This window comes from Micropterus salmoides, unplaced genomic scaffold, assembly GCF_014851395.1.
Source record: "Micropterus salmoides isolate LMB-PRFRI ecotype aquatic unplaced genomic scaffold, ASM1485139v1 Ms_hic_scaffold_7, whole genome shotgun sequence".
Taxonomy (NCBI): domain Eukaryota; kingdom Metazoa; phylum Chordata; class Actinopteri; order Centrarchiformes; family Centrarchidae; genus Micropterus; species Micropterus salmoides.
Window position 1 is genome coordinate 24269416 of NW_024044459.1, and position 24116 is coordinate 24293531.

Below are 24116 nucleotides of genomic sequence, written 5' to 3' on the forward strand. Positions count from 1 at the left end.
CTCTTAAGCAAAACAGGCACGTAGCAAATCTTTATCTCTTAATGTTAAAAATAAACACAGACACACTGCAACATGTGCTTAGAAGCAGGAGGGTGAGTGAAAATGACAGGCTGTAGGAGTGACTATTGCTAAGCATTTAATGAATGAATAATTTGTGGAGCGCCATCTCATATAAAAATGATTCATAAGGCTTAAAGCCATAAAACAATAAAAAAAATGTTACAACAGATAAAGACCGACAACATACATAAGCAACTATGAGGAAAAGAATGTACTGTTTTAAAAACCTGTGTTTCTCTGTGTAGTCTTGTTCAGTTAGTTCCTAGTCCTGTACATGAGTTAATATCTTTTGTGTTTGTTTACTCCTGGTCTTGTGTTCCAGGTTTTGTCTTGTGTATTCCCTTGTTCATTTACTGGTTCTGTTTAGCCTGTACTTGTGCATTCTTGGTTATTCACCCATGTCTGCTTGTCTAAGTGTTCTCTCTGTTACCCCCTGTTGTCTCTGCCTGCCTGCCTCTCTGTTTTCCTGCTGTCTCTCTGCCTCCCTCGTTAGCCTCATGTCTGTCACCTGTGTTGCTCCCGCCCTGCTTGTTAGTCCCTGTGTGTGTATATATATACACCTGGTGTTTCTGTCTTGTCAGATCATTGTATGTTGTCACCCTGAGTTGCAGTGTGTGTTTCTTGTGTCGTCAGCCTCACTTGTCGTGTCTCCCTGCTCATTTTGGATTTCTGTTGGACAACCTTTGTTTTTGGACTCTGTCATCAGCCACTCAGTTTGTAAGTGTGCTCACCTTTAGTTTATATTAAAACCCTTCACTGAACTGCACCTGCTAGCCTTCGTGTCCTGCGTTTGGGTCCTCGAACCTGCTTCACCACACCACTTACCCTGACAATCCCTGTTTTTTGATTCTTTTCCATAGATCTACACAAGCGTGCACTCAGGTATCCTCACATGACTTAACAGTCACTACCTTTTCACATGTCAGTGCTGTCATTCAGTAATTTATCCATGGATGTGAGTTGGGCCTTTCCAGTTCAGACTGGTTGAGACTGTGTGCTGCTTGAAGTGCAGAAAAATGTGAAAAGGCCAGTTTGGCAAACACGTCCTCTTGTTCTATTCTCCTGTTGTCCCATCCACCCTTGAGTTTCCTTCACCTGCATACTTAGGAACAAAACATCATGGTCCGTACTCCACCCGGCACAACGAACATGAAGTTCCAGTCTTACAACCTTGATGAGGACTGAAATGTACATGAGAAACAACTGAAGTCTTAGTTTTCTAATTCCAGTCTGTCAAACAGTTGCTGTGGACAAACAATATTGTCCACTTTTTGGGTGTATGACTAACTTTGTGTCTTGCTTGTTTTAATTGTTCCTGAATGTTTTGGCTGAAGCTGTGAAATGATAAAATATGAAGGAAGCAGGGATTGTGAAAAACAAAACAGGATATTCCACATATCTCAGGTCATGTTTGTCAGCCATGCAGAGTTGGGCAAAGCATGAGACATAACGCCTCATGGTAAAAACCCATAATCCATTTAAGAAGGATTTAAGGGGCAATAAAAGTGCATTTAGTGGAAAATCCAATATCATTTGTTGATGTCCTTTACTAAACCCAAACAGAGGAGATTTAAATAAACAGAAGCAGAATGGCCGATCTATCGCTGACTTTTTGAGACTAATAAAGCAATTGCAACTCAACGTGAGAAAGATCATGTATCCTACATGTATGTAGGACATTGGGGTTTGTAGTGACTAAAGGGGAGAAAACAACATAGATTTGTAAAAGCCTTATCGATATTTTACCATTTTCACACATTGGGTTCCTTTCATCAGCTTTCCTTCTCCTGTTTCTGTCAGACCCAAAGTCACTGAGTTATGCTTAAAGACTATAATGGCATTTTGAACATTGTAAATTTCAATTTAAGGGAGCAGCTTTGTTTGCATTCATTGTTGGGGCTACAAGGTTTCTTTAATGACAAACCACTGTTTGCATTAGATATGTTGAATAATATGATGCTTGATTGTTTCCATGTGTCACAACCAGTCTACCAAATGTAGGCACATCCTGTGATTTTAATCTGACCTCCATTTCCTGTATGGTTTATGTTATCACTGCTTGACTGTTATTGCAAAAAACCGGTGCAATCTCTGGATTAAAAGAGAATCATGAAAAACGAAAAATCTGAAATAATCCTAGTGGGTTTAAGTTTCATTGGAGTGACGTCACTGACAAAAGCTGCGCCAGACAGACAAGAGAGCGTACCAAAAAAAAAAAAAGACGAAATACACAGTACAAAAAGGAGGCGAAGGCTTATTTAAAACACTTAACGTGCCTGAGCCGTGACAAGTGCAGCTGGAAAAAACTGACATGCGTGTGGGAGGATGTCGGCGGGAGCAGAGGACACGGTGATGATTTCCTTCACCTTGGGGGAGGATCTGTCCACGTAATGCGAAGCAACCACACTCTCGCTCGCATTTGCTCTTCCTCCTTCAGCCGCGGTACATCACCAGTAGTGAAGCCACAGCTCGGAGATGTGCTTTGCTCGTGCACAGAGAGACTGGAGTCCTGAGAGAAGAAGACACCTCTGATATTTGCTCTCGCATGGACGTTTTTTTTTTTTAAATTTAGTATATTGTTACTGATTTGTTTTCAAGGGAGAAGGTGTTCATTGTTTTCGTGCTGAAACCTTAAGCTAACTGTCAACTACAGGATGAACAGCATGAAACGGGTTCCCACACGGGTGAAAAGCAGGCGGATTGAGGCCAACCTCGGAGCGGAGAGGGAGCATTTTGACAAGCAGCAGGTACAGATATAATACAGTGGGACTCAGAGGGTTAATGTTCACTGTGAGATGAGAAACATGGCCTACTGTGGCTTAATGGGTGACCATAGGGATGTATGTATGTATGTGTGGTGGTGTTGGTCATAGTGTAGCCTACTGCAAAGGCCACATTCCCAAATTGATTCGGTAATTGAACGTTTAACATCTGAATGAAATGTCTCTGTATTTTTCAATTAAAGCCCGCAAACGTTATAGCACGAGGCTGCACATGCCCTCTGTGTGTTTTTTTTTTTTTTTTTTTAAAGTGTACAATCCCAGAATGTGTTCAATATCTGGAACTTCCACATTAAGAATTTGAACTTAAAGCAGAAAATGAGCCACATTGGAACAAAAGGCATAAGCTTTCTCAGAGACCACCATCAACTAAAATGGTAATTCTGAGAGATTTGACCTTATAAGCATAATGTAGTAAGTGATTCAGTGCACTGTGCAGTCACCATTCATTCCTCTCTGAAGTCTGTCCATTGTAGTCATGCTGATCTAGTCCTTCCTGTTTGTCCACCTTTCATTCCTTAAAGACATATCTTCCTCTGTTTTTAGCAGCCATATCGTTGGATATAACACTTAAGAAACAGGGAAAAGCGCTTTAACTGACAGATTAACTTTTGTGGAGTAACTAGAGTCAGTTTGTTTTGAATGTGTGCGCTGGAAGGAATGAGGTTTGTCTTAGTCGTCACACAACAACAGGTGCTTTGTGGTTTCTGGCTGTTAACTCCCCTGCAGTCATCGGCCAACTAAGTGAAACCAAGCTCTTCATCATACACGAGTGAGATACTTTAATGTAGACAGTATAGTTGAATAAATGCTTACATTTGGTGAAGACGAAACCAGCCAGGTCATGGAGCTGCACGGTCAAGTGAAGCACACACCCCATTCTGACTTGGAAACATGAGACTCACGCGAGGTTGAGTAACTAAACAAACTGTCACACAGCTGCTTGAGAGTTCAGACTTGCCGCACTTTCAGTTTTGTGTTATCACAAATGGGCTGAGCTTTCCCTACATTGGGTGTATTTTCCTCTGTCAGTGTTTAATTTGCTTTCGAAGCACAAGGAAAGGAAGTGTTTAAACCCCTGCCCTGTCCACCTCCCAACACAGCTGAAATAAATTATACAATAATCATGATCAAAGATTTTTTTTAAAAGCCCTTCCTGCTGCATGTTAACTTGTTTAATATTGCAGCATATTTGTTGATTGGAGCAAGTAGGCACATTGAGTCCCATGCTGTGCAACAAATGTTCAACTTGTTTGTGTAAAAGACAGGAGTCAAAGTGTTGTTTAAAACTTGCGGCATATTCAGCACAGGGTGGAACTAGTTAGATTAACTAGTTAATATGACTGACTGGCGGGTTCAGTTTGCAGCCAGGGTGAGCAAGTCACATTTGCTCCGCTGGGCGGATCCACTGGGAAACATGCAAATCAAGTGGGCAGGTTGAGGAACAATCCTGACTCCTGATTGGCTGATACTTAAACATGTTGGCAGAAATTTTTATTGTATGGCTATTGACTGCCTCCCTAATTGGTATTTCATTACAGGTAGTTGAATGGATGTGGAGACTCAGCTCATTGCAGTATGTGCTGACTAAGCAAAAATGGCAAACTTTGGAGCTATTGGTTAAATGTGTGTGTTTTTAAAAAAAAATTGTAACCTGTTCATATTCCAGAGATTAGATTGAGCTTCCCTTGTTGTGGAGTTCCTCACTATTGCTGATCATCCAGGATACCGACTGAAACTCCTCTGCTGCCCTTCACTCTCACTCCACTCTCTCCTGCGTTCTCACCTCTTTATGTTGACCTCAGTGCCAAGGTGAAATGTCTCACACAGCGTCCTGAGTGTTTGTGCGAGTGTGTAGTGTTTGCTTTCCTGTTGCCTGAGCAAGCGCCCATGAGAGAGGAAAGGGGGATGGGAGTACACACAGCTACTGAGTGGGAGTAGAGAGAGAATTAAAAGCACTCTGGCAATGATCGTTTCACATGGAAAAAAAACAGTCTGATGTTGAAGTTCCTGTTTTTGTAGTGAGGTCTTATGTCGGCGTTTGTAAACAAACAAAAGGGGATTCAAGCTTCACCATTCAACCATTTTCTATCATAGTGTTTCCGTGCAAAGTAATCTGCAGGTCAGGTTGTCATTAAATCATGCATCATTTACAAAACATGTACTCATGGTGCCCAAGATGTACTAGTATTTTCAGTCCTAAAGTCACAATGTTAACACTGTATCTATGCTATTGTGCGTATGTTTTGTGCTCTTACTTTTACATTGTGTTAAACAGCTACTCACAGTCATGAACATCATGTGAATCACAAGCTTACTGACCAACGTGAACAATCTGGCTGCTAAAGAACAGTTTGTCTTTTGTTGAATATTTTAGTGGATGCAGTATTAATAATTTAATTAGACATAAAAGTGAGACATGACCTCTATCTGTGCAGGCATTCAGTAGTCCACTAGCTGTTTGTACTATAGCTGTTGACATATTTGACTGTGGTTCAATTAGTCATCATGGTAACTAAATATTCAGCTGTGTCCTTATTTTAATCTGATGAACTTTGGTGATAGAGATGATGTACATTCTTACTTTCATGGCACATTTTTAGCATTAAGAGAGTACAAATGAACACCCGGGTTCTGAGCATATTTTAATGTATCAGTTTTAATATATTTTTAAAGGTGTTTCCTTTGTGTTGTGTTTACAGTGTACATGTGCAGTGTCTTTTTCTGTTAGAAAAGCAGGAGAAGACCAGATGTCCAGTGTGGGCTTGTGTGTTAGGATTATTGCCTGTGCTGATGTGGGAGAGACCGTGCTGGTTTAATCAGAAAAGGTACGAAGAAGCTGTAGGAGCGGAGCAACACCATGAGAAGTTAATGAAAATATCAAAATAACCTTGTAAAACCATTTGATCTGTGAAAGAATACTCATTTGGAAAAAGTTGTGAAAAGTGAGCGGAAAGCCTTTCATAAATCTGCAAGTGTTCACTGAAAATGGTGTAAAGGATGTACTCTTCACTTTGCATTTCCTTTGTTGCCTCTGTGACACACTCTGTCACTGCTTTCCCTGATTGTTGGCATTCTTGCATGTAGCTAGCCTCGACTAACAGCTCTGTGTGTGACCTTGGTAGCCAGATCCTCCCAGCAGCAGTCTGTTGAATTAAGCTGATAAGGACCTGCGATAAGTGCTCTTGCCTATGTGCATTATGTCCAGTGAGAAGCAGCTCAGGTGTAGCGTTGATGCCTTGACCACATTAATTTCACACACTGTGCCACACCAGGATGTCCAAGCACATAGACACGCTGCTGAAAAGCAGGGATGATAAGGTAAGCAGAGACGACCTCAAGACTGAAAGTATGAATGCATCGTGGAGGGTGTAGTCTGTGTAGCAAGTGTATAGCTACAGTAATGCTAGCTGGCAATAGACCTTATGGCAGACTTCAGGGATTAGTCCAGGCTTTCCCTCCCTCTCACTTCTCCTCTCTGCCACTCATGGGATTTACTGACGCTTGTACCAGATGCAGCACTAACTCGTCAGGCGGCCGCACAGTTGATGGTGTTGGCAATGTCTGGAGGGCTTGGACTGAACTGCTCTATTAGTAAAAAGTTTGGATTTCATCTGACTTACCTGGCATTAAGGAAATGGTGTCTCTGTGTGTTAGTGTGTGACCTGTGCAGAGGCTTGATAGTGAGATGCTGAGTCATGTGTCGTAGCTGAGCTGTACTAGCAAGGCATTTTCTCAAGTTTGTTTTTCTACAATTACAGTAAAATAATAGTAGTTAAAGTAGGAAAATAACTTGCTGATTAATTTATTATTACATTGATCGTTAGTTGCAGCCTTTCAAGTAATCAAAGGGTTGTTACTGTAGTTTGATCCTCATGCAGTGCCCAGTACTTTTCTAGTAGCCTTGAACAAGGAACAAGGGCATGTACACTAGAGTGCTGCAATGAGTGAAATCAGCTGTTTTGCCCCCCCCAAAAAGCTGCAATACAGCTGGTGATCATGTGCTTATTGTGACAGTAAACTGTAGTATTTGGTCACCCTCCACCTCCTGCATTCGATGTCGCTCTCCTTTCTTTCCCTTTCCTCGCTCTCTCGCTGCTCTCTGACTGACAGCCATTCTGAATGTGCTACGAGAGTCTCCCTGCAGCCTCGCTGCTCAGTGGCCATCTGTTGAGGCCTCACTGCCAGGCTCTGTGTGCCAGAGCGCGGCCCCCATCCAAGCCAATCTTCTACCCCAGCTGTCGGCCTTCCTCCCCAAACAAACCCCTCATTGTCAGGTGGGCCTCCGTGCTAGCCCACTGCACTTGCCCTGTGTAAACGAGGGACTGGCAGTTCATTTGCGTCAGAAGCAGGCGGGGGTCTCCTATTAACTAGCACACCCCTCTCTCACTCTGAACGCCACAGTGACCCCTCTGTGCTTTGTTGCGTGGCCATGTATGTTTTGGTGGTTGTATGTGTGGGGTGGCGACTGCCAGGTTTTGTAATGTATTAAAGAGGCTTTTATAGGGCCTCTGCCACTGATATGTGATGTTTCAAACAAAGATGTGACATGGATCTCTAAGTCTGTGCTTGAGGGTAAGATTAGAGATGCAACGATTAATCGAGCAGTTGTCAACTATTAAATTAACTATTAAATTGCAGATTAATCAGTTTGAGTAATTTTTTAACAAGGAAAAAGTCAAAATTCTCTGTTTCCAGCTTCTAAAATGTTCTCGTTTCTTTATCAATGAACTGAATATCTTTGGGAAACACTAATCAACATCCATCACCATTTTGACATTTTATAGACCAAACAACTAATTGATTAATTTAGAAAATTATCAACTAAGTGTCATTGAAAATAATCCTTTGTTAAAACCCATAAGTAAAACACAAAATCGTCTTTTGCTGTCATTTACGAGTATGTGCAACTTCTGTACATTATGGTTACACATTCAAGTTTAAGGAGCCTTTTTGTACAGAAAGATACTTTGGGAAAGGCTGTTATGAAAGAGGGGCTGAAATTGTTGGATTAGTCTCTTATGTAATGCTGTGATGGTGTAGCTGGCTTGCAAGCATAATACAGATAGTCTGGGCTCCAGCAGAGGTGTTAAATGGACCCAGGGAACAAAACAAACAAGTACATATTAGGGGTGTCACAATTTTGATTCTGGAGAGTTTACGCTTTATTAACTCTAGCAGATGCAGGAAAAAAAAATGTTTGACTCAAATTGTGACCTTAAATTCAAAAGTCAAATCGAATTGTGGATTTAAAGACTCATGACACCCCGAGTAGATATGCTTTCGTATTACATTACTGTCTTAGTTTGCACTCTTTTGGAATTATTTCATTTTCATTAATATTTCATACTAATATTTTGGAAAGGTCCCTAAATATTAAAGTAATCACAGATAATCATTTTGGGATAGTTATAAAATAATCCAACCAAGGTTAAAGTCAAGGACAACTGGACTTGGTTGAAGATACTGGAAGACGTTTCGTCCCTCATCCAAGGGACTTCGTCAGTTCAGACTGACTGGTAGGGAAACTCAGCTATTTAACCTCAGTGGGGTCGTTGCTAATAGCTGAGTTTCCCTACCAGTCAGTCTGAACTGACGAAGTCCCTTGGATGAGGGACGAAACGTCTTCCAGTATCTTCAACCAAGTCCAGTTGCCCTCGACTTTGGCCTTCGTTGGATAACTATGACCTGGATGACTGAGAATCTTCAGACATCTTTATAAAATAATGTGTATACTGTGCACCTAGGTGTTTTTTTTCTGCAGGTTTTAACAAAGACTAACATCTGGTTGTTTGCAAGACAACGCAAGATTGTAGAGTGAGCCAAGTGTCAAGACTTAAAGGTTGGCAGTGCGATTATAATCCAATATTATATAATTGACTTTTCGTCAAATTTAGCAAATATCTACTGATGGTACGCTGGCTGTCCGTTCAGCTTGTATGCACTGAAAAAAAAATCCGGTGTTTTTACACAGCCCTGGATCTGAGCTCTCCGTGGAGCTCCTAGCAGTTGTCCACTAATCAGAAGGTCGTGGTTCTATCCCCAAATCTGCATGTCGAAGTGTCCTTAGGCAATACACTGAACCAAATTGCTCCTGACGGCTGTTCCATCGGTGTGTGTGTGAATGTCTATAAATTAGTTAATTTCCATTTCTGGGGCAGTTAGTTGGCACCTTAGCCTCTCTGCTCATCTGTGTATGAATGTGTGTGAATGGGGTGAATGTGTAATGCGATTTGAGTGCTAGTGACTAGAAAGACGAAACCAGCCAGGTCATGGAGCTTCTCTGGTGACTAGAAATACGCTATACAAACACATACCATTTACAATAATGAGAAACAAGTGAACCGAGCCCCACAACACAATTCAACACTATTCCAGGTGTGATTTGTGTGTTATGTAACATTAAATTACTTGTCCATGGACATTCACCACAAAACGAGATCTCAAGGGGTTTATTCTAAATTTGACTATTGATTAATTAAATTCAGCTAACTTTCTAGATTGCCAAGACATGCTGCTGTTGTGCTGTTAGCTATGGTAGCTGGAGAGTTGTGCTAACATTAGTTTTGTTAGTTGCTGTGTCATTGTTCGCTCTGGTGTTGGATTTCTCCAGAATCGCTTACCCCACCTTTAAGGCGGGGCACATCACACAGTTTTGAAGCCCGATTTAGCTGTGGGTGGTGTCACGGTAGTTCAGCATAATTGTGCCAGTCTAGCCATGTTTGTTTTCTTCAGTCTAGATGTCTTTGATCATTATGTAATTGTTATGTGTTGGTCAGTGATTCAAATCTCTCTTTTAGGATCCCAAAAGGGATGGCATGTTTCATTGTATCAGGGATAGTTCTACATTCCCCTGCCGTGCAATCAGGCTCAAATAGCAACGTGAATTTTAGTAGATAATTAACATTTTATTTAAAAGTCCGGAAGGAGGATAGATTGTTTTCATGTATATTTAAACAACTTACTATTTTCAAAGGTAATTATGGAAACGCAGTTCAAATGGAACTCCCTCCACATCATACAGCCCACTGTGCAGAACGTTTTCCATTTTTGGCTTGCATAAAATTTTGTCTACATCTTGTTAATGTTTTCTCTTTGCAAATCTCTTTTGCTGCTGTAAGCCCCCATTGATTCCATGTTTTTTTCAGTATCAAGATACTGTGAAAATACATTCTTGTGAGTAAAGATGTGCCATGAAACTGGCTGGACAGTAAAATATAAAAGTGAGTCTGAATAGTGTATAAAGTAACATGACCACTCCAGGCAGTTATCATGTGGTGTACTGTAGCTGAGGTTGATTGAAATTAGTGAATGTCCATGGGGACACACATCCAACAGTGTGGAAATCCAGACTGTGTATTTCTTTGTCTCCCTTCCTGCAACACCTGTTTTACCCGCTCGACAGGCTGCAGAGCGACTTCTGTGGTTCTGGTGACTGGAAGATGTTATCTTTACATGCAGGGTTTGCCCTTCTTTGCCCTGAGCTCCCATAGATGATGAGACACAAAGCTAAATACCACACAGTATTATCAAGCTGTTTCATACAGATGACACAAAGATAGTTTTGCAGCAACCTAGATAAACAAACAAGGTTTAATACATATCTTGATCAAGATGTTAGTGTAATAGCACCAGCAAAGAAACAGAGGGAATGCATGTGAGGTATTGTGTAATCAATATCACAAAAAAAACACTGAGAACTGAGCTAGGTGCTCACACCTTTATTTAATTTTTTTTTTCTTTGTTTTCCCCCCTGTGGTCTTCTTTTACTGTAGTCTGATCAAGCTTAGGATCAAACCATTAAAATTGGCAAGAATTGTAGCTGCTAGTTCATCCTGAATCACTGACTGTTTTTGGTGAGTTAAAATCAGGCTAACCATAAGGTGAGAGCTGAAAGTCCTTCTGTACAACGCTGTGTGTACATAGTGCAGAGTCATTGTTTCTCTGATTCATTCAGGCTATTGCAGTGCAGCCTGTTATCATTTATTTGACTCCTGGTCTTTATTTAACTTCTCGTGACTTATGTATTTGTGGGCAAGTCTATTGTAACTGATGGTTGTGTGTGTGGAAAAGCAAGCTGTACAATATCTATGATTAATTCTCTCCTCCCAGCTTAACAGCATCAGCAAAGCCATCACATCTGCTGAGACGCCTGTGAAGGAGAAACATGTACGACGTATCCTTTTTAAAAACAATCCAGTTTCCAAACTAAAATCGGTAGAATGGTTCTGTTTAGATACGTACTGGGACTGCCTTTACTTCGCAACTTGTAAGGGGGTATATATGTAAGGCATTAATAAACTATTAGTGCATCTCTTTTCATATAGAATAAATTGATATTTTAGCCATTGTTTAACTTCATAGAAAGATTTCAGCACAGTTGACATTAGGGCTGGGTAATAAAACCATAATGATAATTATCGCAATGTAATTCTCCTCAATAACAATATAACGAACGTTCAATATATTGTCTATAAATATTTGATTTAATTAATTATAAAACACGAAGGAATTGGCATGAATTATGTTGCAATTTGGTGTGTTTCCTGTTTAACCAGAATATTGAGTTGGGATCGTACAGCAGTCATAATTCAGGAGTGTAAAACAATGGGATACTACTGAAAGAAAACAACAGTTTTATTGGATGTGTAGGACAAAGGCACGGAAATGCTCAAATCTGTGATGTTTTTGTTTTTGAATATTATTATTATTATTTTAAGTGTTCAAGTACACATTAAGGGTAACCATTAACAATTATGTTTCCAAGGAGGATAAAGTAATGGAATATAGATAGAGCGATGCAAAAGAAAACTTGTACATTAGCTGGAATGTTCTTAAATGGGCATACATAATTACGTGGAAACCTAGTTATCATTTCATTGTGACATTGTGTAGGAAATGTTGTACGTGGAGTAGCCAGTCATGAGATAGCGTGTGCTTCCTTAACAACCCTATAACAGGGATCATCCTGGGGACTCACAGGGAGAAGGGAGCCTTCACCTTCTGGTCCTACGCTCTGGGCTTCCCTTTGGCCAGCAGCTCCATCCTGAGCTGGAAGTTCTGCCACGTACTGCACAAAGTCCTGCGGGACGGACACCGCAATGTAAGAAACCAAGTACCCTTCTCTTAACGACTATTATTATCTAAGACACGAGGGAGAAGTTAAGAGTGGAGTTTTTGAGTGATAAAAGACCAGGTGGTTACAGCATCACAAGTTCAACATGACGCTGGGGAGAAATTATTAAGGCATAAACGCTTTTATCCAAAGCGATTTACAGTTGCTATACATGTCAGAGGTTGCACGCCTCTGGAGCAACTAGGGGTTAAGTGTCTTGCTCAGAGACACATTGGGGGATGTGTCACAGTAGGAATTGAACCCAGGTCTTTCACACCAAAGGCATGTGTCTTATCCACTGCCCACTGCCACCCCCTTAAGACTTAAAATTGGCTTTCACTTGTATATTTATTGGAATATTGTCTTTCTTCTTTGTTCTATTCTGTCTGGTAATACAATCTATCAATAATCATTTAACTTTTAAAATTAATATTCAGGATTTGTCCTAATGACAAACACCTCATTTATTTAAATTTAATAGTGATTGACACTGATTTTAAGACACACCAAAGCTGCTTTTTTTTCTTTTTTTTAAATGCTGTGGGAAAATAAAATCAGACCTCTTTCTCAGAAATAGACTATAATGTTTGTAACATACAAGTGAATGTGCATTTAATAGGAGTTGACTGTGTGTGACTGAGTGTTACTAGAGTTGTATTTCAAGCTGTCCCCTTCACAGGTTCTACAAGATTGCATGAGACATCACAGTTCTCTAGTTGAAATCGGGCATCTATGGGTGAGTCTTTGCATCTTTTTTTTATTATGTCTGTGAAGACTGTAAAAATATCTTTCCAGTAAGCAACAACTATTCTTATTCTGTTTATTTGTGCCTAATTCGTGCCTGTCTGCTACTGCGATTTCCAGGCCAACCTCCATGACAGATACGGACAGCTGGTGGGTCTATATTCCAAGCTGCTATGCACAAAAATGGAGTTTCATGTAAAGGTAAGAGCATCCGCTGTCATATGTCACACCATGTATGTTACCAAGATGTCTATCATGGGTGATACAGAAAAATGTTAGGAGTACATTCTGTGAATGGGAATAGTCACTGAACCTCCAAAAATGTTCCTCTGCAGCATTCAGATATCCCACCGAACCTGGAGGTCACAGATGAAGTCCTGGAGCGCACTGCAGGAACCGACGTTAATAATGTGTGAGTTTCCAAATATTGTGGAAAGTCAATTTTGTATGTATCTTTTCAGCTTTCCCAATCGTTTGCCACTGAAACAAGTTAAAAAAAACAGACTAGTCCTTATGCTTGTTTGATTTCACAGGATTATCATTGTTTCTGAGTGTGGGCTCTTTTCTGTCTGATAAAGGTATCACATTCTCTCCTGCAGGTTCCAGCTCACAGTGGAGGTGTTTGATTACTTGGATACAGAGCTGAGGCTGGCCGAGACAGGTGAAAAAAAAAAAAAAAAAAAAAAAAAACTCCTCCCACCTTCCCCCCCATCCTGCTCGTCTAAGGAAGAGAAATTTGAGCTACGGTAGAGGCCTATCGCCTGCTGACATTATCTATTTACGTACAAAAGCCGAGAACCATTTAAAGGAAGGGTTATTGTGAGCAACTCTTGTCCTACCTGTTTTCACATAGACTCTAATCTGTTTAAAAAAAAAAAAAAAAAAAGAAAGTGATTTCAATCTCTAGTATGAAGTCATGTTCTCCTGATTTGCGTAGATTTGTTTGATGAGGAAATTCCTGTAATTAGGGGACATTAAGTTGATTTACTCCAGTTTAACTGGTATGCTCCCCCCAGGCCTGCACTCTGCATCCTCCTGGGCCTCCACCCAGGATCAGGTCTCACCACCATAAACAAATATTGCAGCTGTACTGTGAAACAAGTGTACTTGAACTCTGTAAATATACTTGCATGCGTTCTCAGTCTGACCACTTTGTTTTGGAGTCATTGGCACAAAATCTCATTACGATTTTTGCATGTTGCAAAAAGTATGCACTGTTGCTACCTCACCGGGCAGCTAGGTCAGTGGTTCAAACTTTTTCACATCAATGACCCCTGAACTGACACAAAGTAGACCACAGACTCCTATTTGATACGACTTTGTCCCAGGGTCCCCCATCTGATTGCATTTGTGCTTTTTAGATGTTTTACTACAGAAAGTAGTCACTGTCATTGTGTTATTTATGGAGGGAATAATAATGAAAATGATCTCTTCCCCTTTTTGCTGGTGACCCCGTGGAACTCCCCCAAGGCCCACTTTGATGAGGTGCTCAAGTAACAAGAGAAGCAAATGTGAAAACCAACTCTGCAACACTAACTAACTCACTGGAAGACATTGGAAGCACTTTATTCAGCCAACACTATTGGCCCCAAGCCTTCATCAGGATGATTTACATAATGGGGAAAAATACAGCCCATGTTTGCACCACAATAGGCATTAATCAATTATTCGATGAGGACTAGACATAGGCAAGGCAAATTTACCCTCAGGGATACTTTATGTTCATGTCTCTGATTTCTCTCGCAGTGCTCCGACAGCTCAACACATCCATCGCCATCTCCACTCTCACGTCAGGCCAGTGTCGGCTGTCTCCGCTCATCCAAGTTATCCAGGACTGTAGTCACCTGTACCACTTTACCGTCAAGCTGCTATTCAAGCTGCATGCCTGTAAGAACAGTTATCCAGAAAATGCCATTTAGCATACCCTCTTAGCCTATAAATTCTGGGATACATTTGTTAAATGTTCGACATGAATTATCACCATTTACTATCTTTATTTTATTCAAGCTATGGCTTTGAGGTTATTTGTGTCTCAAAGCATTGCCTAATAATAAAAACTTTGTCCCATGTGGATTTCAGGTCTCCCTGCTGACACCTTACAAGGACATCGTGAACGTTTCCATGACCAGTTCCACAGGTAGGTCGTCCACAGCCATAGGCTATGAGTGACTGCATCAAAAAGGAAAGAACAGTTTTGTTTTTACGAATGAAGTGTACAACATAATCCTGTCTCACTCATTGTTCACCACAGCACTTTGAACCAATGCAAATCACTGCATCCCATGCCCCACCCTTTGTGGCGAGTCAGTCATGTTCACAGACATATTTATATCTTTAATTCTGAGTTCAGAGATGAGTGTACAGGGTTGGGAGAGATGGTGTCATTAGATTCACTCTTCTAAAATGTATCACAGGTTATGTAGTAGCTATGTTACCTAATCCTTCATGTATCTTTTTAGTGCAATTACAGTTTGCCATACCTGCCAATGGTGATTAAATATATGAACTATAAGTTTTTTTTTCCCACAGCCTAAAGACCTTCTTCAATAAAGCAAGAGACATGATGTACTTCAAGAGACTGATCCAGATCCCCAAACTGCCCGATGTAAGAGCGCAGAGGGTCACAGCCTTCATCTTGCATGTCAAAGACTTCACCATAAACTAAATTCTGCTACTGTTAGCTACGTACATAGACAGCTAATGAAATGAAGACCAAAAATAATCTTTTTTTTTATTTGTATCTATTTCACCTGAACATGATGCCATACTGTTTTAGGTTTAACCAAATACATGCCTTTTGCCTGTCTCCTTGTCAGTCCCCTCCTAACTTTCTGCATGCAGCCTCACTGGCCAAGCACGTGAAGCCAGTGGTGGTAATACCCGATGAGGAAGAACCGGAGCAACAAGACGACGATGACGACGACCCTGAGCCCCTCATTGAGGTCAGCGACATGTCAACATCCAGCGTACAGGCACAGGTACGGCACATAAGTCACAGATGCATGCGTGTATGCAGTAGACTGGGTACACTCGCTCATAAGTACTCATACATTAGTACCATGATGTTGTGTAAGCTTTTCAAAATGTATTATTTTACACTTTCTCAGCAACCAGACATTTTTGATCAGACTTTTGGACCTCCGAATGGAGGCTTCGATGACAGGTGAGCCATGGTGTTTTCACAGTAACCTGTGATTATCAATAAGACTATCTGGTTTCAGCTTGCCGTCTGTGCCAGCACACTATGACTGTGTGTTTTCTGTCTGACAGGGATCTTCAGATTGAGAGCCTGAAGCGGGACCTGGAGTTGTTGAGAGCAGAGCTGGAGAGAGTCAAAGCAGAAGTAAGGACTGAATCATCTGCTGGTTAGGTTTCAGGCTTTTTTGTCTGAAGTTCGTGAGTACATAGAGGTGTGAGGTCGTCATTATCTATGTGCAAAGGAATCTGGGTCATGTGTTGGGTGGATGCAAATTATGCTGACATGTGGAATGTGGCAAGTAGCCTCTGACGGAGACAAGGGTGTCCAGTTGAGATTTTTACGTTACGGGAACAATTCTGTCTTGCAACCTTTTTTGCATGTCTTCCCTTCTCTCTGCTATGTTTGTTGTGTTTTTCTGTTGTTACAAAAACGGATATAAAGCAAAAAGATTGGGAGATAACATTTGGCCAGGGTTGGGTGGGGTTTGAAAAAATAAATAAATCTTGTGAAGTGAGAATTTCAAGATTGTTATGTTGAAAATTTAACAAACTTTGCTCTGACGCTAGTAGATTATTTCTGAAATGCAGATCTGTCTTTTCCTGTCCTGAAGGCTCAACGCTACATCACACAGCTGAAGTCCCAAATCAACAGTTTGGAGGCAGAACTAGAAGAACAGCGTGCACAGAAGCAACATGCTCTTGTAGAAAATGAACAACTGCGCATGGAGCTGGAGGCTACACGTCGGCGAAATGCAGAACATGAGAGCTTACAGACCACCTTCATCGAAGCAGATAGTAAGACATGCAGTGAACACACACTCTCACTTATATGGACAAAATGTGGTCAAGTGCCTATGATAACGCGGTCTTCTCTCTCTCCGCTGTGCAGAAAGAGCGCAGGCCACTGAGCAGCGGTACAATAAGCTGAAAGAGAAGCACACAGAGCTGGTGGCCAGCCATGCTGAACTACTTCGGAAGGTACAAACAGACTGCAGATCAACCCAGAGATGTTTGTTTTAAAGTAGATGTCAGCAACTGGCTGTGTATGGTAACACTAAATGCGTTAACGTGCTGACAGAGTGCAGACACTGTGAAGATGCTGTCTGCAACACAGCAGACCCAGGAAGAGGTGGAGAGGACCAAACAGCAGCTGTCGTTTGAAGTTGATCGAATAAAACAGGACGCTGACATGAAGGTCGTGGTATTTTCCTTTGAATAGAACATGGAGGAGTAACAGTGCGGTGTAGGTGTATGTTTAAAATGCTGTTTTGTTGTCACTGTAGCTGGAAGAGCAGAAGTTTGAAATGGAGAAGCTGAAGAGAGAGCTGGAGGAGAAGATGGCAGAAGTGATGCGCATCAAGGCGACTCTGCAGAGCAGCGAGAAGGTGAGTGTGCACCTGTAATGTTATGACCTTGATGATGTTTTAGCTAATTCACCATCATTCATTATTCAGTACATCACCAGAGTTGTCATCAGTTCTGCGTTTGGAGGCTAGAGGCATTTCACACATTTCCGGATGGACTTTCCTTCCGACTCTCACAGCCATCTGCGTCTTCTGGCTTTGTTCATCGCTCTCTCTCTCTCTTTGCCAGACGTCAGCACAAGTGAACAGCTCAATGACAGCTCTGCAGGCAGAGAAGGAGCGTCTGATGCGATCTGTGAGCGAGAAGGAGGCGGAGCTGTCATCTCTGCGGCAGACTGCGCAGCTGCAGCAGTCCTCACTTCAGCAGGAGCGAGAGAGGAACAGCAGGGAGCTGGGAGAGCTGCAGGGCAAACTGCAGGAGAAGGTCAGTCAGGACAGTCTAGCCGAGCTCAGCAGTGTGAACAGTCGCAACTCAATACATTTGGTTGTGCTGAGCTGTATTTGAAGTCTGTCTCCTTGAGGAAAAAATGTAGGCTCATGATTAAAGTTATGACATTACAATAATGCACAAATCTGCAAAATACTTTTTACTTTTACTGGGCATATCCCAAGACTATGTACAATTGCTATGTTTAAATGAATAGCAATATTCTAATAGTTACTCTAACAATACAGTTTTTAAGATATTTTAGTGACAAATAATGGAGTCCGACCTTACTGATGATACATGCTACCATCTGCTTCTACTATAATGATTAGAAGAAAGGGAAAAGGCTTGGATAGGTCGCATGAGATAATACAAAAATCAACAATCTACTTTATGTATGTCTGTATAATTGCCTTGCCATCAACAAGTCTTAAACCAGACACGTATGCATGTTCTTTTAAATGTGTATTTGTGTGCGTGCGTGCACGTAGACAAGTCTGGAGGAGCAGCTGAAGCAGAAGCTTCTGGAGGAGCAGTTTGCTCTGCTGCTGGGTACCGTCACAGAAGCTGAGAACATCATCCAAGATGCTGTTGCTAAGCTAGATGATCCCCTCCACGTACGCTGCACCAGCTCTCCAGGTCAGAAACCTACTGTTATTGTACGACAGACATAAATTAAACAGATTAACAGTATGTGTGAGAATGAAATATGTAAAAAAGCTAATTGGAGTGTTACAAAGACTATATACTATATATTGTCTATTCTAAAAAAACCTCTGCTTTTTTTTTCATTCCTTTGTTTGTCCTCCAAACACAGATTACCTCATAAGTAGGGCGGAGGCCACACTGGGCTCCTTGGACAAAGTGAAAAAGGGCCATACAGATTATCTGAGTAACATGGGGGGTAAGTTTGCTCTACTTCTGATTTAACACGATCCTGCTGACCTCATGACAGTTTGTGGCTGTTTTATGTTTGTTAATGTGGCATACTTACTGTATGCTCTTGTAACCAGATGCTGGAGGGCTGCTGAGGGCTGTGACCCAGTTCTCCCACTTGGCTGCTGATACAATCATCAACGGCAGCGCCACAGCACACATGGCACCCACTGACCATGCAGATCGTAAGGAATATCTCAGATTACTTCCTTGGCATTACACCAGTTATACTTGTAGTTATTTTAGCATGTGTTATCCAGGCCATACATTCACATGTAAAGCCACATCTCAGTGATATAAATTGATGTTTTCAGTTTTGATTTCAAACTTCAAATGCTTCAAGCAATATTTGAAAAGTCGGTTTTAAATGTCACTGTAAAAAGAATGCAGCATTCTGGCTGATAGTTGATCACTGCCCTTTTAAACCCCGCAGGACTGACGGAGAACTGCAGAGGCTGTGCCACTCAGAGTCTGCAGTTCTTCAAGGACCTGAAGTCCAAGACCACCCTACAGAGGGCAGACCCAGCCCACATTCGCATAGTCATTCAAAAGATCCTACACTTGGGTCAGGTGAGAAACACTAAAAGAAAATGTCTGTTTGTTTTTCATAAAATGGACTCTGAAACCAGGGACTCAACTTATGCTAAGATAAGGAGCCCCCTGTTCGTAATATGAGAGATGAAAAACAGTTAGTTTGTACATTAGACTGCATTTCATTAGCTCTGTACCCATACTAGCAATGAGTTATTCAAGTAATTCAATAAAGTTGAATCTAATCTATTCTAAATGAATACAGTTTTTGGACAGTCCACTTGCAGACACTGCTACTGCAGACAATTAATATGAAACAAAAATATGATTGTGAATAATAATCTTCATCTACTCTACTGTGGGCAACATCTGTCACCCTACTCTACTAACCAGCTGTGATAAATATCTCTACCAGATATGCAGAGCTCTTCCTCTTTTATTGAGCATCACCACAGAGTCTGTACAGTGTGCAGACACCTTATGTAGGTTTACTACTTGTTTCTGGGACAGTCAGAGAAACATCCATCAGTAATCCAACACCCACAGGTGACAAGTTGGTCTCACATTAATTTAAAGCGGAGATGAACTCTCAATTGAACCACCTTCTAAGGAAGCCAAAAATAAATTGCTGAAATATCATTTCAAATATAGTTTGACTCTGTGTCAGTGGGTGTTGTATTACTGATGCATGAACTGCTTTAGCTTCCCTCTACAAAAAGAAGAAATCCATAGGAAGCACATCCAGCCACCTTCTGAATTATGAAGGGTTTAAATGCAAGCAGTGTTCTTATGCAGTGTTTCGATTTGGCAATAAAATATCTGTAATTATATTTATATTGTATGATTTTGTTTGGATATCAAATGTTGTTTCTTCATCTAGAGTTGTTAACGTTAACATTCCGTTTTCACTCTGGATGTTTTAAGTCCTTTCCAATCTTGTAAACTTGTGTCTTTGTCGTGACTAATCATTTTTCCTCTTGTTATATGCAGGAGCTGCGGCCAAAAAGCATGGACGTTCGTCAGGATGAGCTAGGAGATCTGGTTGAAAAGGAAATGGCTTCAACATCAGCGGCTATTGAGGAGGCAGTCCGCAGGATTGATGTAAGTAGTGTAAATATTAATTTACGGTGGATTAATATTATCCATAATAAATGTACCTGTAATACTGGACTGAGAAATGTCATGTGTGATTCTGCTTTTTAGGAAATGATGAATCAGGCACGAAAGGACACTTCAGGAGTTAAACTGGAGGTCAATGAAAGGTTTGTTCATTTTTGGGACTTTACCTATATAAACTATTTAAACACCAACTTGTAACAAGATGCATCATTTGTTTAGGTTGAATTCAAATCTGACTGGTGATGGTACAGTCACAGTCTTTCAGATTTTGAAATCCCTCGACCAATAATTCAAATTCTTGAAATGCGTCTTCATGCTTTCTGTTACCTTTTTCTTTCCTGTCGTTGTTCAGTAAATGTTGAAAGGCCACAACCTGTAAATTCTGTTTTAACTCTCTATTTCACTCTTTTACAGAATCCTCTTCAGCTGCACAGACCTGATGAAGGTACTGTTGTTTGACAGGTTTCCACTAATGTAGTGTTTTGCCATAGTCTACCTACATATATTCTATTTTTAATGAATGTCCTAATGAACATTTTTATTACACATTTCTTGGCTCTCTTCGGTTATCATCCACTCTGCTGCAGGCCATCCGCATGTTGATCATAGCATCCACAGACTTGCAAAAGGAGATTGTCGAGGGTGGGAGGGTGAGTCACACTGTTCTAATTTTGAATCTCAAAACTGGCAGCTCTGTTTAGTTTGAGTTGAACAGCTTTTGTTTCTGAGAACAAACTGGGAGATGCTCTGTTCCATTCAGGAAAAACAACTAACAGGACTTATGTTTTTACTTGTTAAGGGCGCAGCCACCATTAAGGAGTTCTACGCCAGAAACTCTCGCTGGACCGAGGGACTCATCTCTGCTGCCAAGGCTGTGGGATGGGGAGCCACAGAGATGGTGTAAGTTAGACAGGACCAGAATTATTCTGCTTATATTCCCATACTATTAAATATATTTCATGTAGTCACTACTGTCCAAACAAATTGTGAGACAAAAATGGTCTATACAGGATGTGGCTTCTCAACGAATATCAAAAACAAGAGTCAATACTTGTGACATGAGTTCAGATTGTAAAACTATTCCAGCTGCTAGAACTAGGGACTTTGCTAGAAATGTTGTTTTGCCTGACAATAACTTAACAGCTGAAGCACAATAAATATCAATGGCTTGTTTCTGGGCCCCTTAAATCATTTGGGGAAATAATTCAGGGGACCCAGAAATGTTGCATATTATGAGTTAATTCTGACTGGAAAAGATGTTTATATACTAGGAGAGGATGCTGTTATGCTGATGGTCAAACTGCAATTATACTCATGATACAAAACAGACCTAATGATGATTTATCATCGACCCGAAGTGAACTGTACCCCTTCTAGTTAGGTGGATTGAAGTGGTGGTATAACTTTATGTGCTTCCTCACAGGGAGTCTGCTGATAAGGTGGTGCTGCACACCGGCAAATACGAAGAGTTGATTGTCTGCTCCCATGAGATCGCTGCTAGCACAGCACAGCTGGTTGCTGCCTCAAAGGTAATTTACGAGAAAAATACAACAACAAAAACCTTTGCCATTACTGCTTTACTAAAATGTACTACATTTTATTATCATTGTTTTGGAAGTGTGACAATAACACAACAATATTCTCCACTTTTCTCAGGTGGGAGTTTGATGTGTCGTCACATGAGAGCAAATTAGCTATTATCACATTTAATTATCAAGCAATTTATTTTGCTAATGCAACTCTCTCCTTTTTTAATACACTTAGTAGCACATTGACTGTGTAATGGGTTATGTGAATGAGTCTTTTGGTTTGATGTGTAAAACTGTGTCATCTGGACTCCTCACGCTCTCCTCTGCACTCAGGTTAAGGCAGACCGCAACAGTAAGAAGCTGCCAGTTCTTCAGCAGGCTTCTCGCCGTGTGAATGAAATGGCAGCTAATGTGGTGGCCTCAACAAGGACTGGCCAGGAGCACCTGGAGGAAAAAGGTGAGTACAATGTGATGTTCGTACTAGATCACCGAATACTCTGATCTCTAATAACTGTTTTATCCAAACACTATGCAGATACCATGGACTTCTCTGGGATGTCCCTCATCAAGTTGAGAAAAGAAGAAATGGAGTCACAGGTAAGTCATGGTCATGGCACCGTAAGGCGTTGAGTGATTGTACCTTTCTTTTGATACTTTTGATGTTACACTCCTCAAATGTAAGGCTATGTAAGGACATTGAAAACACGGGTCATGTAACATTTCTGTGATATATTTGTTAATGAGATCAGAATAATGCATTTTTGCATATTTTCACATTAATGAGCCTGACATGCAACTGATTTGACATTGTGGAAGTTAAGTTGAACTAAATATAGCAAATCTACCAAAGACAACAAACTGTTTGTTTCCCGCCCCGCAGGTGAAGGTGCTGGAATTAGAAAGTCACTTGGAAAGTGAGCGTCTGCGTTTGGGCGAGCTGAGGAAGAAGCACTACGAGTTGGCCGGAGTTCCTCTAGAGCAGGTTTCTGAGGGGAACGGTGAGACCTCCTCGCCCGCCCATCCTGCCATAATGTCGCCAAAACCCACCAAGCCTGCTCTCATGAAGAAACCTGCTTTGGCCCAGAAACCCAACATACCAACCAAAACCACGGTAAGGGCTGTGAGGAAATGGCTATATGTTGAATATGACAAAATAAGATTTGACTTGTTGGTAAATCTTTTCTTTATCGGTCTCTTTTTGTCTGTATGTTGCAGTTTAAGTAATGCCTGAGCAGAAGAGGAAAAGGGTACACTAATAGATGGTTGGATTGACCAGAGAATTATCGCCTTTTGGTTAACATATGGTTCCTTTAAGTTGCATGCTGACAATCCCCTGCCCTGTCCTGCTTCTCACTGTTTTCCTGTCCTCTTTTGTTTTTAGCCAAAATGGACCAGAAGCCTGATTTGTTTCTTTCTCTCTTTTTTTTTTACCCTTGATGCCTGTAAGGGATATGCTGTCTTAATAACTGCCTTTCTTTTTTTTTTTAAAGATACATATGTATGCCATCAAGACGGAACCCTTTTTATTTTAGTATTTGGCATCAAGAACAAAAAAAGTTTAATGGTATACTTTTAGGCTGTGTGAAAGTATTTTTTTCTGCATCACTAAAATTGTAGGTGATCAAGCATTACTGCTGCTTTTAGAATAAAAACTTGGTGATAATCACAAATCAACAGTGTAACTTGTATGTCAGTAGTTAACTTTTTTGCACGATATTTTGGACGTTCATTCCAGAGCACATCACATTTTTTAAAATGTACACTATATGCTATTTATGTTGTAAATAGCACACTGCAAAAGAAAGTGGGGAATCACATGTTGCTGCAAAAGTTTTAGATACCTCTGGCTTTGCCTTCATGATGGACATTGTTCCTTAGATGTGAAAAACTGCATTTCTTTCTCAACAGTACACGATTGTCTTAGAGGCCTTGAAATGTACTGTACTAATGCATTGAATAATACCTGTAAAGACATACAGTCTGTATATGAGTGTGCAACATCACATCAAGTATAGTTTATATCTACACACATGAATGTCCCTTGTTTGAGGAGAACCTAGATATTATGTTAAAGAATACAGATAGGCTTGCACACAAATAATGGATGTAGGTGTCCTTGATCATCAAATGCTTACAGGGTCTTAAAATTCATCTTTTTATGTTCTGTTCTTTCCTCTGTATGAAATGTCTTTATACACTCAGATCTATTAATATATTTTAGTAAAGATAATGGTGGTTTCTCCTTGTAAGAATTGTAAATGTCAAACAAATGAACAATAAATGTTTGATTTAATGTCCCATTGTGTTACTACT

The 24116-nt window shown here is 40.7% G+C and overlaps 1 protein-coding gene across 2 annotated transcripts; it reads left to right on the forward strand.

Moving 5' to 3' along the window:
- Positions 1-679: 679 nt before the first annotated feature.
- Positions 680-24101, forward strand: hip1rb (huntingtin interacting protein 1 related b). Of its 2 annotated transcripts, XM_038702978.1 has the most exons (33): positions 680-777; positions 921-2807; positions 10953-11016; positions 11801-11943; positions 12635-12691; positions 12820-12900; positions 13035-13111; positions 13299-13360; positions 14446-14586; positions 14779-14836; positions 15229-15304; positions 15516-15677; positions 15807-15862; positions 15970-16042; positions 16509-16692; positions 16787-16875; positions 16976-17092; positions 17181-17282; positions 17491-17685; positions 18180-18327; positions 18506-18592; positions 18702-18809; positions 19058-19194; positions 20146-20256; positions 20359-20417; positions 20689-20719; positions 20862-20924; positions 21074-21174; positions 21698-21803; positions 22137-22260; positions 22339-22400; positions 22684-22914; positions 23019-24101. In XM_038702978.1, the coding sequence occupies exons 2-33, from the start codon at positions 2715-2717 to the stop codon at positions 23025-23027; spliced, it is 3207 nt and encodes a 1068-aa protein (XP_038558906.1). In that variant the 5' UTR covers positions 680-777; positions 921-2714; the 3' UTR covers positions 23028-24101. The 2 variants fall into 2 exon arrangements, with proteins under 2 accessions (XP_038558906.1, XP_038558907.1); XM_038702979.1 differs by lacking the exons at positions 680-777; positions 921-2807 and adding an exon at positions 6021-6161.
- The last annotated feature ends 15 nt before the right edge of the window (positions 24102-24116 follow it).